At 34.2% G+C, this 14,809-nt stretch overlaps 1 protein-coding gene across 3 annotated transcripts in view; it reads right to left on the bottom strand.

Annotated features, from left to right (window-relative positions):
• Positions 1 to 14,809, bottom strand: part of ODAD2 (outer dynein arm docking complex subunit 2) — a 68,995-nt gene that overhangs the window by 28,168 nt on the left and 26,018 nt on the right. For all 3 annotated transcript variants that reach the window (XM_054515334.1, XM_054515329.1, XM_036395339.1), the window contains exons 10-11: positions 14,038 to 14,280; positions 6,373 to 6,487 (exon numbers count right to left, since the gene is read on the bottom strand). In XM_054515334.1, coding sequence (XP_054371309.1) covers positions 6,373 to 6,487; positions 14,038 to 14,280 — 358 coding nt within the window. The remainder of the gene's footprint in view (positions 1 to 6,372; positions 6,488 to 14,037; positions 14,281 to 14,809) is intronic.

The raw sequence follows: 14,809 nt of genomic DNA, 5'->3' as shown, positions 1-14,809 counted from the left end.
TCCAAAGTGAAAACTGCTTTCTCTATTTGAAAGATTTAAAGCAAAACGCGTTATTGCAAAAATACATTGTGTTTATCTTTAAAATATATTCCACCTGAAAGACAAAATTTCTCTGCTAAAGATATTTCACTCTCAAGACACCTTAAAAAGTTTAAGGAGTCAAAGCTAATTTGACAAATTGAATCACTTTTACCCAAATAAGTGATGGTATGGCTGGGCAAACAAACTTTAGTTATCAAGAGTCACCTTTAAACTAAATTTTCTTTAATGAAGGAAGCTTTTCCTTTCCATTTGCTATTCCCAACTGAATAGTTTCTCATTCTAGTGCACAAACCAATTTAAAGTTCAAAATAAAGAAATGGAAAGAAGTTCTATATTACAGCTGCTTAGTGAAAAAGGAAAGCAAAATTTATATAAGGAAGTTTCTAGTCATTGTTCTTATTAAATAACTCAATGGTAATATTGATCAAATTGCGTTATATTTTAAGGCTAATTTTATTCCTGTCTATACAGTTATGGAGGCTTCCACAGTTGCAGAACAGAAGAAGATGAAACTACTTCCCTACATCTCAACTTTTTTTCTGTGAGAAAATGCAATGTGTTGGGAAAACAACAGCAGAGTTGCTTTGACATGGTTCCAATGCTACTCTATAGGCTGTAATAGTAGAATTCCTCTTCAGAATTTCTTCTCTCTCTTCAGGGATTTGATCATCGCACACTTGGGCAACTGTATTGCTCTTGACACTTTCAAGATACCAAAGTGAAGTCAATTATCCAAGCATACAGCCCAAGAATGCATGCAATGAAGAGTCTCTAAAAATGTCAGGGGGAAAATGTCTACCTAGTCACTAATACAACTTTTAGTAGTCCTGTATGTTGTTTTTCTTACTTTTCAGCCTGGCAGATTATACCTGAAGTTCAGTACTGGGTAATGGCCAAAATCCTTTATTTTTTCCCCACATAAGCAATGAAACAATGAATATCAAAGTCCTTTGATGCCACAGTTGTCTCAATTATGTTAGATTATTTTGAGGACCATTTGACAAATGGATGTATGAGAAACAAGTAACACTGAATAACTGGAAAAAAACATTATTTCAATTGGTTTTGTATTTAATTGAATTCAAACATGTCTAAGCAAACTTCTTATAATCATTAATATGTTTATGAGACAGTCATCACTGATATGTAATTTAATATTGTAGAAGTGCAGACAGCAATATTAGAATGTTTTGAGGATCAAGTCAGTGACAACACAAAGAAGTTGCTAAAACAGTTATTGTTTGTCTTTGCATGTCTGGCATGGTTCCAGAAATAGAGTGGGATATAAGAAGGCAATCATATCATGTTGTACCACTCATCATTACAGACCACTGAGAATCCAAACAAGCAGCATGAAGTATAAAATATGTTTTAGTTCAGTCAAAAGTTTCATCACTTGACAAAATGATTGCTTGAAATCTTCTGGTATATATTATGCAGCAAATGAAACAATGATCTCCATGCTCTTTTCTTGCTTTAAGACCTACAGAGCTCCCAGTGGCAAGTAAGAGCATAAAGAAAAGAGGAAAAGAGTGACATTAAGAAAAAGGAAAAACAAAGAAGGGAGGAAAAAAATTAGAGGAGGATGGGGTTTAAATATTTTCTAGATTTTCAAAATCCAATTAGTGAATCAGATTTAAAATTAAAGAAGCTACACAACTAGCTGTTGACTAGCATGTGTAGCTGTTAATAAACCAGGCTACAAGAAAAGCTGGTCAAATATTTTCCAGTGGAACAGCATTCCATCAAAAAATGCGAATGGAATGGAATCAAAACCTTCCATAAGAACACAATGACTTCTTGAAAAGTTTTGACAGAAACCAGGCAGAAAGGCAGGCTAAATAACCAACATGTCTCTTCATCTTTTCTCTTGTCAGCCAGATGGCTGATGAGTAGCCTGCCAGGCTGCTTGGCTTCTAGTTTCCATAGAATCCTTGACTTGACTTCTTGCCTGATGGGCTGCCAAACAGCTGGAAATCCAGGTCTCCAGGAGCTCCTAAGCTTTTTGGCTTCTTGTGGTCTCCAAGCTCTCAGGCAGCTGCTTTGCATGGAACTTAGGGCCCAAGTCTCCCGTGTGAGGGAGGTACAGGCTACACCCTTTGCTTCCCAGCTTCCACATTATGTGTTTTACGGAAACTGGACTCCTAGATTTGTAGACATTAAAGACCTCAGGGCAAGGATCTCCAACATGTCTGTAGGAGGCCCAAATAACTCCTGAGAGTCAGTTCACTAAACAAGGCAGCCAGTGTCAAGAGTCATTGGATGAGCTGGGTCTGTATGTACCCTGCAAGCACAGAAGTTACTTATGGATTCACCAAGCCAGGTCTGGATTCCTGGACTTCCTAAATCTCTGAGGACCCTGGTTCTCTGAAAGGCTTCAGAGGCAAGCAAAAAATTCCTTTTTGTCTCTCTAATGGTATGCATTTGATGCTTGGTTAATAAAAAATGCTTAAAAATTTGGAAGATCTAAATCCAGATACTAGGGAGTAAAAACTGCATAAAATGAGAGCAAATACAGAGAAGCAGGTAGGATAGATGTAAAAAATTCTAATATCTAGAGAAAACAAATAGAAAAATGGAAAGAGAGCAGTAAGAACACTAATTTTGAACCAAGGTTTCTGTCTAAAATTGCAAGAAGCACAGCAAGGCAAACAAAGAAACTGGAAAACACTGTGCATACACAAGCAGGGAATTTTGACATTTAAGGCTTAACCCAAGAATGGTACAAAACCAAAAATGCATTGGTAGTACTTAAGTAAAATATTTAAAATTTAAAACAAAGGGACAACAGTGTGCAGTATGGAGCACAATTATCTTTATACACTACAGTTTTAAATTAGTAAGATGCGCAAATAAAGCATCTTAATGTATTTAAAACAGCAAATGGTTTTACTATTTTTTAAATATTAGAAGAATTTCCAACTTCAACTACATTTCTTTGTTATTCTTAGAAAAGAAATGCTCTCTGTGGTTTTATACATATGGTTATGTTAAACTTTCCATAACAAGGAAAATCTATGTAAAAATAGGTCATCAGCAGCATATTTTCTACCCATAGGTTAACTCTAGGCTGGTTGGTTGCAAAACTCACTTCCTCATTATATAATACTGCTGCAGGACTGAACACTAATCAACTTTTACACATACCCATTTCATGACCCTTCCCTCTTAAACCTGGTTTTGTTTTGGGGTTTTTTGGTGTCAGCATGAGCATTCTCTTTCCTCTTATGAAATAAATACACAGACAACTTTAGATGTCTCATCTTTCATCACACCCATGATAGTCTCCTATGGAACTGAAACCACAGTATATCAGAAAAAGGTGAGATGTCATCCCACAGGTAAATTTTAAGAAAACAGAGTAATTTTCTCTCTCTTGCCTTTCAAAACTCCAGTCTCTGACTCTTTACTTAAATTATTTTGACAGACAAAACACAGCACTGTAACAGCTACTGAGAAATAATTAACTCTACCCTAGCTGAAACCACGAGAACTCTATACATAAATGGCTTAATGAAGTTCTTTGAGAAAGCCTCACAGTTGTAGCTATAGCAAGGCTAAAATTGCAAGTTGAAAGTTTATATGCAGGCACATGGGACAGAAAAACACGATGCCTGATATTGCCATTTGCATTTTAATGTTTGCACCCAAAACTCTACTAAATATGAGGACAGAAAATAACTGCTAGAACTTTTTTCCCTTTTCTTTTTTTTTCTTTTAATTTATTTAAAGATTCTAGTAGAAAGTTCCTCTGTGAGGAAATAGGAATTTTCATACAGACTCAAGCTGGCAGTGTTCCTTTTATTGGCACAATGCATTTGGGTGATTTTTATAATAGCCCAAACTACATCTTTGTAGAATTTCTCCAAATGTTTATGTTTGGGCTGATGTATGTTGGGAGAACATTACAAGTACTGTTTTTCAAAGAAGCATCATAACCAAATATTGCTGTTCCAACATCAACAGAGTTGAGTAGACTTCTCTTACTCATTTTTCATAATCATTTGTATTTCTTGGACAGTGCACTTACACTTTGCTACTAGCAGTGTGCCTGCAGTAGTAACTTTTCCTTTAGGAAGTAAGGAACTAATTTATAAGAATCTGCTTCTATTAAGATAATTCTTTTAATTCCTTTGTAACAAACTATATCCCTTAGCTACAACATACTGATAAATTTCTATTCTATGGGAAGTACTCTTAAACAGATTATGGTGAGAGTAAGCATGAAAAAGAAACATGTAATCACATACTTCAAAATAACTACCCTATCAGAATGTTTGATTAGCTTCTAAGATTTTTAAAATACAGAAAATAATCTTTAAGTTGGTAGTAAAATGAAAATATCTGTGCAGAAAAATGGATGCTGCAGTAACTTGTTATAGAAATTTGTTTACGATACTACTAACAAATTCAATTTCTTCTGTGAACCTCCACAACACAGAAGAGAACCATTATAGCTTCCACAAAAGAACACAAAAAGAAAATGGACTCCATTCTCACAGCTATTTGAAACACAGTTTGCAGTCCCAAGTACAGGCTTAGAAAGGCCAGAACACACATAACCCTTTAAAGTCATGTACTTATTACTGCTTTTGAATCAAGCACTGCATAAACCAAACTGCTCCTTGGAAGATCGTGAAAATTGTTGAATAATATTACTTTGAACAAAAAAAACCCAAATTCTCTTTAGATAGAAATAGTTGCTGTACTTCCTCAGTGTGGCTGCAGTTGCTGCTTTATACATATTTCTTTCTATTCAGCGTCAGCGGAAAGGGTATTATTGTAGGTTTGTTTCAGGGAGCCACTTGGCCTCAGTATCACACAAAGAACTCTTTGTGGGATCACAGATTAGCATTAGGGCAGGCAGCCAAGAGAGATGAAAGGAGAATAGCTACACTAAGGGTGTACATAGCTTGCACTCATCAAACACCCCAGGGAAAAAATGAAGAAAAAATCCATGTAATGCATAATTTCAGTAGTTCTCCTCTATTCCCTTAGTTTCTGAAAAAGTGCTTTTAGTGGAAGTTCTACCAATGTGCAGTTCTACTCTGGCACTACAAGTTGCAGAGTCTTACACATAGGAAGTATTACCTCAGTACTAAGATCAAATAGTATTTTAACATTCAGTTATAGCAATATTGTTCAAGAGAGAGGCAGTTTGTATTCGTATCTTTACAGAGGAGAGATGTTTACACTGCACCATTAGGCACCAAAAAACTATACTGCACTAGAGTGCACATTTAGAAAAAAAAAGGATGAAAAGATAATTCAGAATAATCAGCATGTGTGGAAAATGACAAGCAAGCTGCCATTGTAGAAATCATTGGGAAGAAATAAAAAATGCTTAAGTTATAAAAAACAACACCAATTTTTCTCACTATAAATCCATATATCTATATATCTGTATCATTGAATCATCTACATAAATTAGTAGCAGCCACACAGTGCTCAATCCCAAACAGGAAACTGCCTGCAAAGGATGCCACAGATATCTTGCACTTCGTAGGAATTACTGTTCTTTACATAGTCAGAATCTCTAATCCTGTGTAGAAGGATATATATTTTTTGTATAGTAGAGAAAAGATGCAAATGTTGCATTAAATATAGAGGCAAAACAGAAATGGAAGCTAGTACAGTACAAGGATTAAGGTATAAAGTTAGTACTCTAGGAAAATTCTAATGGGAAAGAAAACCTTGCCCATTTATTTTATCATATGTTAATACTAGGAATTCAGAGAGATGACTTGCAGTTTATCCTCACTATTTTATCTCTATTTGGAAACTGACATGAATTAAATGAATAGCTCAGTCTTCTGTACACAACTGACCTGCACAACCACCACTATTCACAACTGGCACTTTTTGTTGGCAGTCTGAGCAGAAAACCTGAAGATTACATTGGCACTGAGTCTAAAATATGCTCTAAAACCAAATGATGGTCTCTTGAGAGCACAGCTGAAGTAGACCACAGTGGAGAACAACTAGAACTACCGATGCTATTCATAGCCTGTGAGTAGAAGCTTTCTGTTTTCAGCATTGTCAGATTTTCATCATGCTTTATTTGGAACAGTAAGCTTAGGTACTGATAAGTTACTAAAATATATTTGTCAATACAGAAAACACTGTAAAGGCAAAACAGATTATATAATGGGTGTTAAATGGAGGACTATCCAATTTTGAAAAGTAAATACACATGTTTTTTAAGCAGTTAACAGAATAAAATAAAGAGAGTGTAAGTAGCAAGCAGCAAAGTATTGCTGGAAATTATTCAAATATAAAAATTATATGAGTATATATATAACAAAACTGTTACTTTAAATGCTTTCTTACCTTAGCATTTTCAACACAAGGACAAAGAGCCCAAGCTGCACTTGCTTGAACATCTGGGTTAGGATTTTTCAACAATGACCATAGCAAGCGGACTCCATCTAGACTGTCAATTATCCTATTACAGAAACAGACCAAAAAAGGGAACATTAATTATGGAGTATACAATGTTGAATCTCAAATTATATCAGTTTGTTTGGAACACTGCTCTAAGAAACACTGGCATCATTCTGACATACTGTTTTGCTTTATGCAAATACTTGTGTTTTATTGTCAGCTAATCGCCATCAACATACTCAACAAACAGTGCCCACTCTAACAGATGGGTGCCAATAACTGATGTAAAGACAGAATCTTTTCTAACTAAATCTCATTAATGTTGTTTATTTTTTTCCAGCACTGTCATTCAGAGTACTTATAGAAGATAAAGTAAGCTACATTATAACCAGAACTCATAAATGTGAAAACAAGCATGTGACTTTTTAATGATCTACATGCAAAGTGAAATCTGAGTTTGAGCATACTGGCTTCTTTCATATAGTAACAAATACTTTCCAAAACAAATATTTATGCCCAAAACTATGTACTTAACTTTTTATTCAGTCTATGCTTAATGTATTTACCTTGCTCTATGACATATTTTAAAAAACTATGTTTCTAATCAAGCATTAGAAATTAAAATGGTCACACTACAGAGCATCCTTTGTAGGGCATGAATAATGTGTAACTTGTTTCCCATATGTTCCTTCCTAACAAGACCAACACTGAACACTATGTTATAACTATTTAACCATACTATAATCAAAGTATCTTCATGACTAACTGAGAAATGAATCAGCATCAAAATCATCTCTACAGTATCTGGGTTATGTTTATGTATCGATCAGGCTTGGGGATCATAACCTCACATTAAGTTCCAATGAATACCCTAAATGGAAAGGAAGCTCAGACAAAACTTCCTAGCCTTTACCAACATGCCTTTTTACAAAAAAATTGTGTTAAGCTCAAAGCAGATGAGCTGAAGAGAAGTAAGCTCACCTTCATTGTCTAACCTCAAAAGTAAAAAATTCCATTGCATATAATGTGTTTCTAGCTTTTATTGTAAATGCAAGAGAATTCAAAACACATTTTTAAGAGAGCTTAAAAAACAGCAGGTAAAGCATCTCATTTGTGTTCACTATATATGCTTTGCCAGGAAATTTTAAAACTAGCTATAAAATTAACTTTGTGTGTAATTCTATCATCATTTGAAGCAGAAAAAATAAATAAGGACATGAAGTCTGTCTAAAATAAGCAAGGACTTTATTCATAAGATTTTTATGCAAACTGTTTAAACAACTATGTTTTTGAAAATAATACTTTTTGAAAAAAGCTATGGTTAAGCTAAAAACCCTAAGTTTTTAAAGATCTGCCAGTTTCAGTACAGCTTATTTTATTCACTCAGCTCCAAATCAATTGCAAGAAAATCATCAAAGGACAAATTCAGAAGTCTTAAGACAACAAAATAAAACAATAGGAGCATAAACTACACAATTACACATATATCTTGACATAGTAATGATAACTTCAGTAAAAGCTTCAAAACAAACTTTTAAGTCCCTCCAAACCCCAAACACTTTTAAGCAATTTTAACATTACTCTCCTGTCATTTCAGAAAGTACAAGGAATTTTTTTCCTATATTGGAATTAATTAAAAAGAACCCATGAATCTTTCCTCTAGTCAAGCAGAGTACTGATCATTTACCAACATGAGGTACTTCCTCCCAAGAGGGCCTAAATATAAATGACCCAGCTCCAACAAGTATATAAAAATCAAAAGATAGGAGCCAAATGCTGAACTCTGCTTTTTCCACCACACTTAAAAAAACACCCCCTAGGCTTGATTTATCTTTCTATTTCTTTTAAAGCTTCCTTTTCAATTGGAAGCTTACTTTCATTTTCTTTTCAGTTTTCTGGTCTTCAGTATTTCAAGGTAAACTAGCCTCCCTCTATCACTAATTTGCTGAAGAAGAGTTTTGCCTTCTGCTTAAAGGCTGGAAAGACCAGCTGTCTCAGATCAACAGAACCCAGCTCAGACTATGTGAAAGCATAGTTCTCTGACCATTCAACATGCATCAAATCATACTAGGAAATGGTAGAAACAAAACAATAAAACCTCCAAATCGCATTATTCATCACTGATTACTTGCAGTTACAGCAGACTAACACAAATATAAATACCTCTACATACAGGAATGATGCTCTTAAATTCTCATTCTGGAAGAATTGTAATTGTGTAATCACCATGCAAGAACAAATCTTATTTTCATTTCTCTGAGAACATACATTTGCCAGTCTAGAAAGCAGTGCTAAAAAGTTCAATTTTTTAATCTTCCCATGGTTTCACTACACAATCCAGCAGATGAAGAAAATGGGGGCTGAATGAGTGCATTTGCCTTTACAGCAAAGGGAACACTAAAATAAATGGTCCTGAAAAATATTTCCTCTATAAAAGTGCTTAGACATTAACTTCCTTCCTATGTAAAAACTCCTATTTGAAGCTGACAAAAAATACACATTCAGTTTTCTTTACAAAAATAAAGAGAGGAAAATAGACCTGTAATCTTGAAAATTCTAGCTTTGATGGCATAATACTAAACAACATTATAATTTGCTTTTTTATATAGTTTTTGTATCCAATTTTCTTCCCACAATGTATTATAATATTCTTAGCAGGATGAAGTAATAAAGCTTCTTACCACAATAAATACAAGCAAATGTAACATAAAAATTACTCTGGTTGGCATTCAATTCTGTATTCATCCATAGTTAGCACATTATTCACTCTGTGGCTTCAGTCACTTAAGTAATTTATATTATTATAATTTGTTGATATTCTGTTGATAAAATTAACCTACACTAAAATTTGGAGCAAGTAACCACTCAAGGGACTGTTAAAAGACAGGTTTTTTAATAAAAATGCAAAGCATTTTATTTGAAAGCTGAATGGAATCTCATAAAAGTTGCAATAATACAATATTTAGTTGATATAAAAGTCTTAATATTTAATACTTTAATATTCAAATGCTTTATGGAATAGTTGATCTGCTTTTGTATGTATGTATGTATGTGTGTATTTAATGTGTATCATGTACAGAACACAATTAATAGTTAAAATCTTAACAGGCGTGAAACTCACTCACAGTAGAAATGTAAACTTTGTTATAAGCCACTTGGTCCTTCATTGTAAATACATAACAATATATGAATATGTGGAGTTCAAAAGCAAGAGCCCAGGTTCTGAACTGTTGTTCCCCTAGCATAGCCAAGGCATCTCACAATAAAACTGGGCCACATCCTCTAATTCAAAGCTCTCTGTCACAGACTGATCTTGTTTGATCACTGATATAATAGATAGATATTTAGAATAGATATAATTCAGAATTTTAATTTATAATAAAGTGAATATATAATATAGTGATTATATAATATAGTAGTTATAATGATATAATTTAGAATATTATTCTGCTCCTCAAAATAACCAAAAGAAATTGCAATGGCAGTTAGAACTGGGTGAAGAGGCACTCCTGTCATGTGCTCCTGTGCTGGCCAGACATGATCAGAGCAGAGGTGAAGGGATATTTTCAGCTGGCATCATCACTCCTACCAAAAGGCAGCTGCAAGGTGTAGGACCAAAACATCTTCCTGCTTCCAACACAGAACATATGTATGGTGTACATAGAATAGGTCTTATGGGCAAATAATTTTAATGCAATTAAAACCATTCAGAGATTACTGCAATTTTTAGGTTACAGTGAATTGGTATTTGCTATTTGTCCAATGCAGATTGGTCAACTTAAGATAATTTTTTAAAATTACTTTTGTTCTGTGTTCACAGGCAAAAGTTGCTTAATGAAGACTTTTTACATTATTTAAGAATCTCGTTATCAATATATCATTGAACATTATGAGCAAGATGTGGCTTGCAATTCTAGAAATTTACTTTGCTTTTTAAAATATATCTGAAATTAGCAAGACTATTAATCTGAAATAATACCTTTCCTTTAAGTTAAACATAATATTGAACATTTCCAGTAAAAATTTCAACATAAATTGCTTAAACACACATGTATACACACAGCCCAGACATCTGTTTGTCATATCTATCATCTTTCTCTGCTAAAATGTTACTTACCAGAACTTTGAGAACTTCAGTTTAATTGCCTGCCAATTTAGACCACAAATACAAATGTAAATAAACAAAGTTATACTGACACTGTATTGTGCTCACTGGTAAGATTACAGGGTTTAACTCTGTCAGAATGTAATCTCATCTTTTCTGAAACCACAATTTAGCATTTTTCTTAAAACTTTCACTGGTTGCTGCTGACTGCTTTGATAAATAGTATTATATACCAATGACTCAAACTCCATCTGCTTGGCTAAAACAATCTTCAGTCTTGAATGCCAGCGATGCAGTCTATGGATTTTCAAATGGAAAGGGCAAATGAAAAGCTAGTGTCAGTTAAAGAGTATGCACTAGTCCTTTGTTTTTAGTTAAAGAAAGTTAGTAACTTACAAAAAGTTCCTCAAAAAGGTTCCTCAACATCTCTGTCAGTTGTGGTACAGCAGACCAAGTATGGAGAACAGCTTCATGCTGTCTACATAAGCGTAAGGAAGTCACATAATTATGTTGGGTTTTTTAGATAAGTCAAATCATTTTTGGCTGTGAGAGAAGCTGGCTGCTCTTTTTTTATTTTAAATAGCTCAATAGAGTCAGTAAGAATCATGTAATTCCTTCAAGTTGCCCTGAAGTAAAGGATTAGTGCATAAAAGTAACACTAGTGTACCTTCCATTCAGTAGTTGTAAGAGCCACAGTGTCAACTAGGAAACATGGCAGAAATAGAATATTTAAAAGACATATAGAAGATGTACATTCACCTATGCCTGTCTATTAGTCTCTCTTTGTCAGTGCAAGCTTCTTCCACAGAACATAAAATAACAGCACAGTATTTCCCTCAGAATTTAACTGCACCGCTTCATTGAATATTCTCAGCTTTTTCTAGTCCATAATGATGATTTATTTCTTATATTAATCACAACCTCCCTCTTCCTTATATATCTGATTCATTTACAGAAATTATGTGAGCTCCACTCTTGGTCTGTATGGTCTTTACATACCTACTGCTGCAAAGATAAGCACAATCAAAGTAGAAGACTGCTAAATTGAATATTTAATCCCTAAGCCACACTTTGTCAAACACACTTGGAGCTAATGAAATGCAAGAATATATCTGAAAAATCTCAATTCTTAAGAAGGCTTAAATTTTACTATGTATGAAAGTCAATGATAGCAGAATCCAGGAAAATCATCATAATTTTAAAAGTTTCTAAAAGGCCAAACTAAAAAAAGTTACACTGTAAACACAGCCTGTCTGTAGCACAGACCTGCCAGCCAAATTTGGTAGGAAAAAGACAGTAGAGAACTGATTACCTAGAACCTGTCAAACCATTCTGAGAAATGAGTGATTATGAGATAAGAAATGTAATAAGGATCCAGCTGTATGAATCTGAAAGAGCATGAACACCTAAGCATCAACCTGCTGCAATAGAAAGGTCTCATCACCTGTACTTATGTGCAGGCTGCCAGTGGCTTTCCTTGGCTTCTTTCTAGAAGGTAATCTTGGCACATTTCCATACCCTTGTTAAGATGTGTCTTTTTGATAAAGAACTTCAGAAAATATTTACAGAAAGAGACTGACCTCCACAGTAGTTTCTAAAAAGGCTATTTATTGTTTTAGGCCCCAATTTTGTAAACAGAAAGAGTCATACTACAGACTCTGTGTGTCTGTGTGTGTGTGTGTGTCTGTGTGTGTGTGTATGTATTTCATGTCTTTGGTGACTTGTTCTTCCCCAAAAGGAGAGCACTTTGGATGAGGAGATACAATTTCAACTTCTGCTGTACTGATCTGAGAGGAGGAGAAGGGAGAGGAATGGACATACTTTTTTTCTTTTTCTTGTTTTTTTTTTGAGAGAGAGGTGGGGGTCAGTGGTGGGAGGGGAGGTTGCTTGTAAGTGCCCTGTGAGAGGCATAGCACTCAATCAAGGAAATACTTTAGACATATTAGCAGTTACACTGTTGTCAATGTTTTAACTAAGCATTATTTTTTAAAATTTCGCTGAATTTATTCACACTTGGATGAATCATGCTTTGGTAAAAATCTAGCAGCATTCTCTCTTCTAGTACTACAAGCATAGCTAGCACAATACATCAGGTACATGGCACAGTCATGCTAATAAATTTTGTGTAACTTTTTTTGTAGTACCAAAAAGTATAGTCACACTTATTTAAGATCTTGCTTACTTGCTAATGTTTTGAAATACTTTTAAAAACAGTTCTAAAGTTGAGAACTTCAACAGAGAATGTTTTATATCTACGAAATTCCTTTGTTCACTCTTTACAAACTCTATAATATAAATTTTGTCCCAAACCTGTACTTTCTCCTTCTCAAAGACAAGCCAGACTCTGTTCTATCACAATTTTCAGCAGCAACTTGAATTTTTTTTTATGCTTATACTGAACACATTCCAGTATGAAGCTGTCCATACTGGATACTACAAGTGACAGTACTGGAGTATGTCTGAGGTTTTATAAATATCAGTTCATGTTTATTGGCATTTAAGTTGCTCAGTATTTGCAATGCTAATTCTCTTAGGTTAATATATTATGCTAAAGGCTGGTTTTTAGTGAGAAATGTCATTAAAATGATTTCATTTATTTATACTTTTATGCTACATGGCTAACTGCTCATACAACCCATGTTTACGGTTGTGTACCATCCAGCCTTTTGCCACTGGGTGCCAGCCAAAGCATGAAAACAAAAGCCTTATTCAGGAAAAGAATTCCCTGCACTGCTATATGAATATCAAGTGAATTATGCAAATCAGAACAGGAGGAGCTTAATAAAACTCTCTTTCTGACCTCCTTTATGTATAAGGAGGGAAATATGCTGAGAATCTTGAGGTAAATATCCTTGTAAGAGAACAGTAAGCGCAGCAAATGCCGGCCTCAACATTTAACTGAAACACTTCATCATAAAACTCAACAATCTTCGTAATTTGTACAAATCTACATCACAAAATCAAATGCTGTCTTTTCCTTTGATTTTACAAAGGAGTAAGAGGGGAGAAAAGGGTCCAAAACTGTCTGAGTTCACAAAAGGAATGATGGAGAGGGACAAAAGAGATATACAATAGAACTAATACTCTACTACCAAAAAATTGAGTTTATTTTCATGACAGTAAATGTGTACATTTCATTTTAGAATAACTTTCTCTAATTTTGGCTATTTTTAATGACTTAAGAACAGAAGTAAAAAGAGAGAGCAGAACATGGACCTATCATGCAGCACTTTAAAATGGTGGTTTGCAACTTTGAATTTCAACTTACACAAAAAATCAATCTACTAAAGGTTTCTCTCATTTTTCTCAAAGTACAAAACTTTACATTCTATGTATTTCCTTAATAATTTTTATCTATAGCAAATTTTCAGTAGAATGTAAGTAACAGTTCTGTAAAAAGCAAGAAGCAAAAAATATTTTCAATCAGATTAGAATTGACTATATTTACACCAGAATAACTGAACTGTTTTTCAATATTTAAAATGCTGTGAATATTAATAACTTACGCCATATTTTCAGGTTCCATTGCACACCCTCCCACTGCTTTGTTGACATTCACAAGCAGAGCTGGATGAGTTGCAGTCAGTAACGTCACCATAGGTGCAATTCCACCAGATCTGCGGATGGTGCCTCGATTTTCTTCCTCTTGGCAACATTCTCCCAGTGCTCCAATGACATTTATAAGGACCTCTTCAGGCTGATCAGTCAGCAATGTTACCAAAGTTTCTACGGTTTTATATTCCTGAAATCTAAAAGATAGCAATAAATCCAAAGTTGGTATTTTCAGTATGTTACCAATATATTTTATAATTATAATTTTATAATTAAAGTATTATTATAATTGAAGCACAAGTTTTAATTTCTGTGTGTAAATCATCTTGCTGAAGAAATCTCAATACAGGAATATCCATTCCAAGCAATTTTTCTAAGTGTGACATACAGTCTAATTTCTTACTCTACCTTTCAAACTACATTTCTACAATTCAGAAAGAATTGGTTTAAGAACCTGAAAGGTCTAAGAACCTTCTGAGTAGTTTGAGGGTTTTTTTAAACTTGACATGTAGATGCAACACCTACAAACAGCTGAAAATTAACAAGAAGACTGGAAATTAATGTGCTATCCTGACTTCCAGCACTTTTCCCTGCTGTGTTAACAATAGCTAGAGTAGTATTGTACCAGACCTTCCTCCACCTCTCTGAACCAAAGGATGGCCCTTACTTTTCACTAAATATGAGCCTTTAGAGAGTTTACCCTGAGCAGTTCTATATTCAGCTCAG

This window comes from Molothrus ater, chromosome 1 (assembly GCF_012460135.2).
Source record: "Molothrus ater isolate BHLD 08-10-18 breed brown headed cowbird chromosome 1, BPBGC_Mater_1.1, whole genome shotgun sequence".
Classification (NCBI taxonomy): domain Eukaryota; kingdom Metazoa; phylum Chordata; class Aves; order Passeriformes; family Icteridae; genus Molothrus; species Molothrus ater.
Note: the sequence above shows the minus strand (reverse complement) of the source record. Positions and strands in the feature narration are given on the sequence as shown.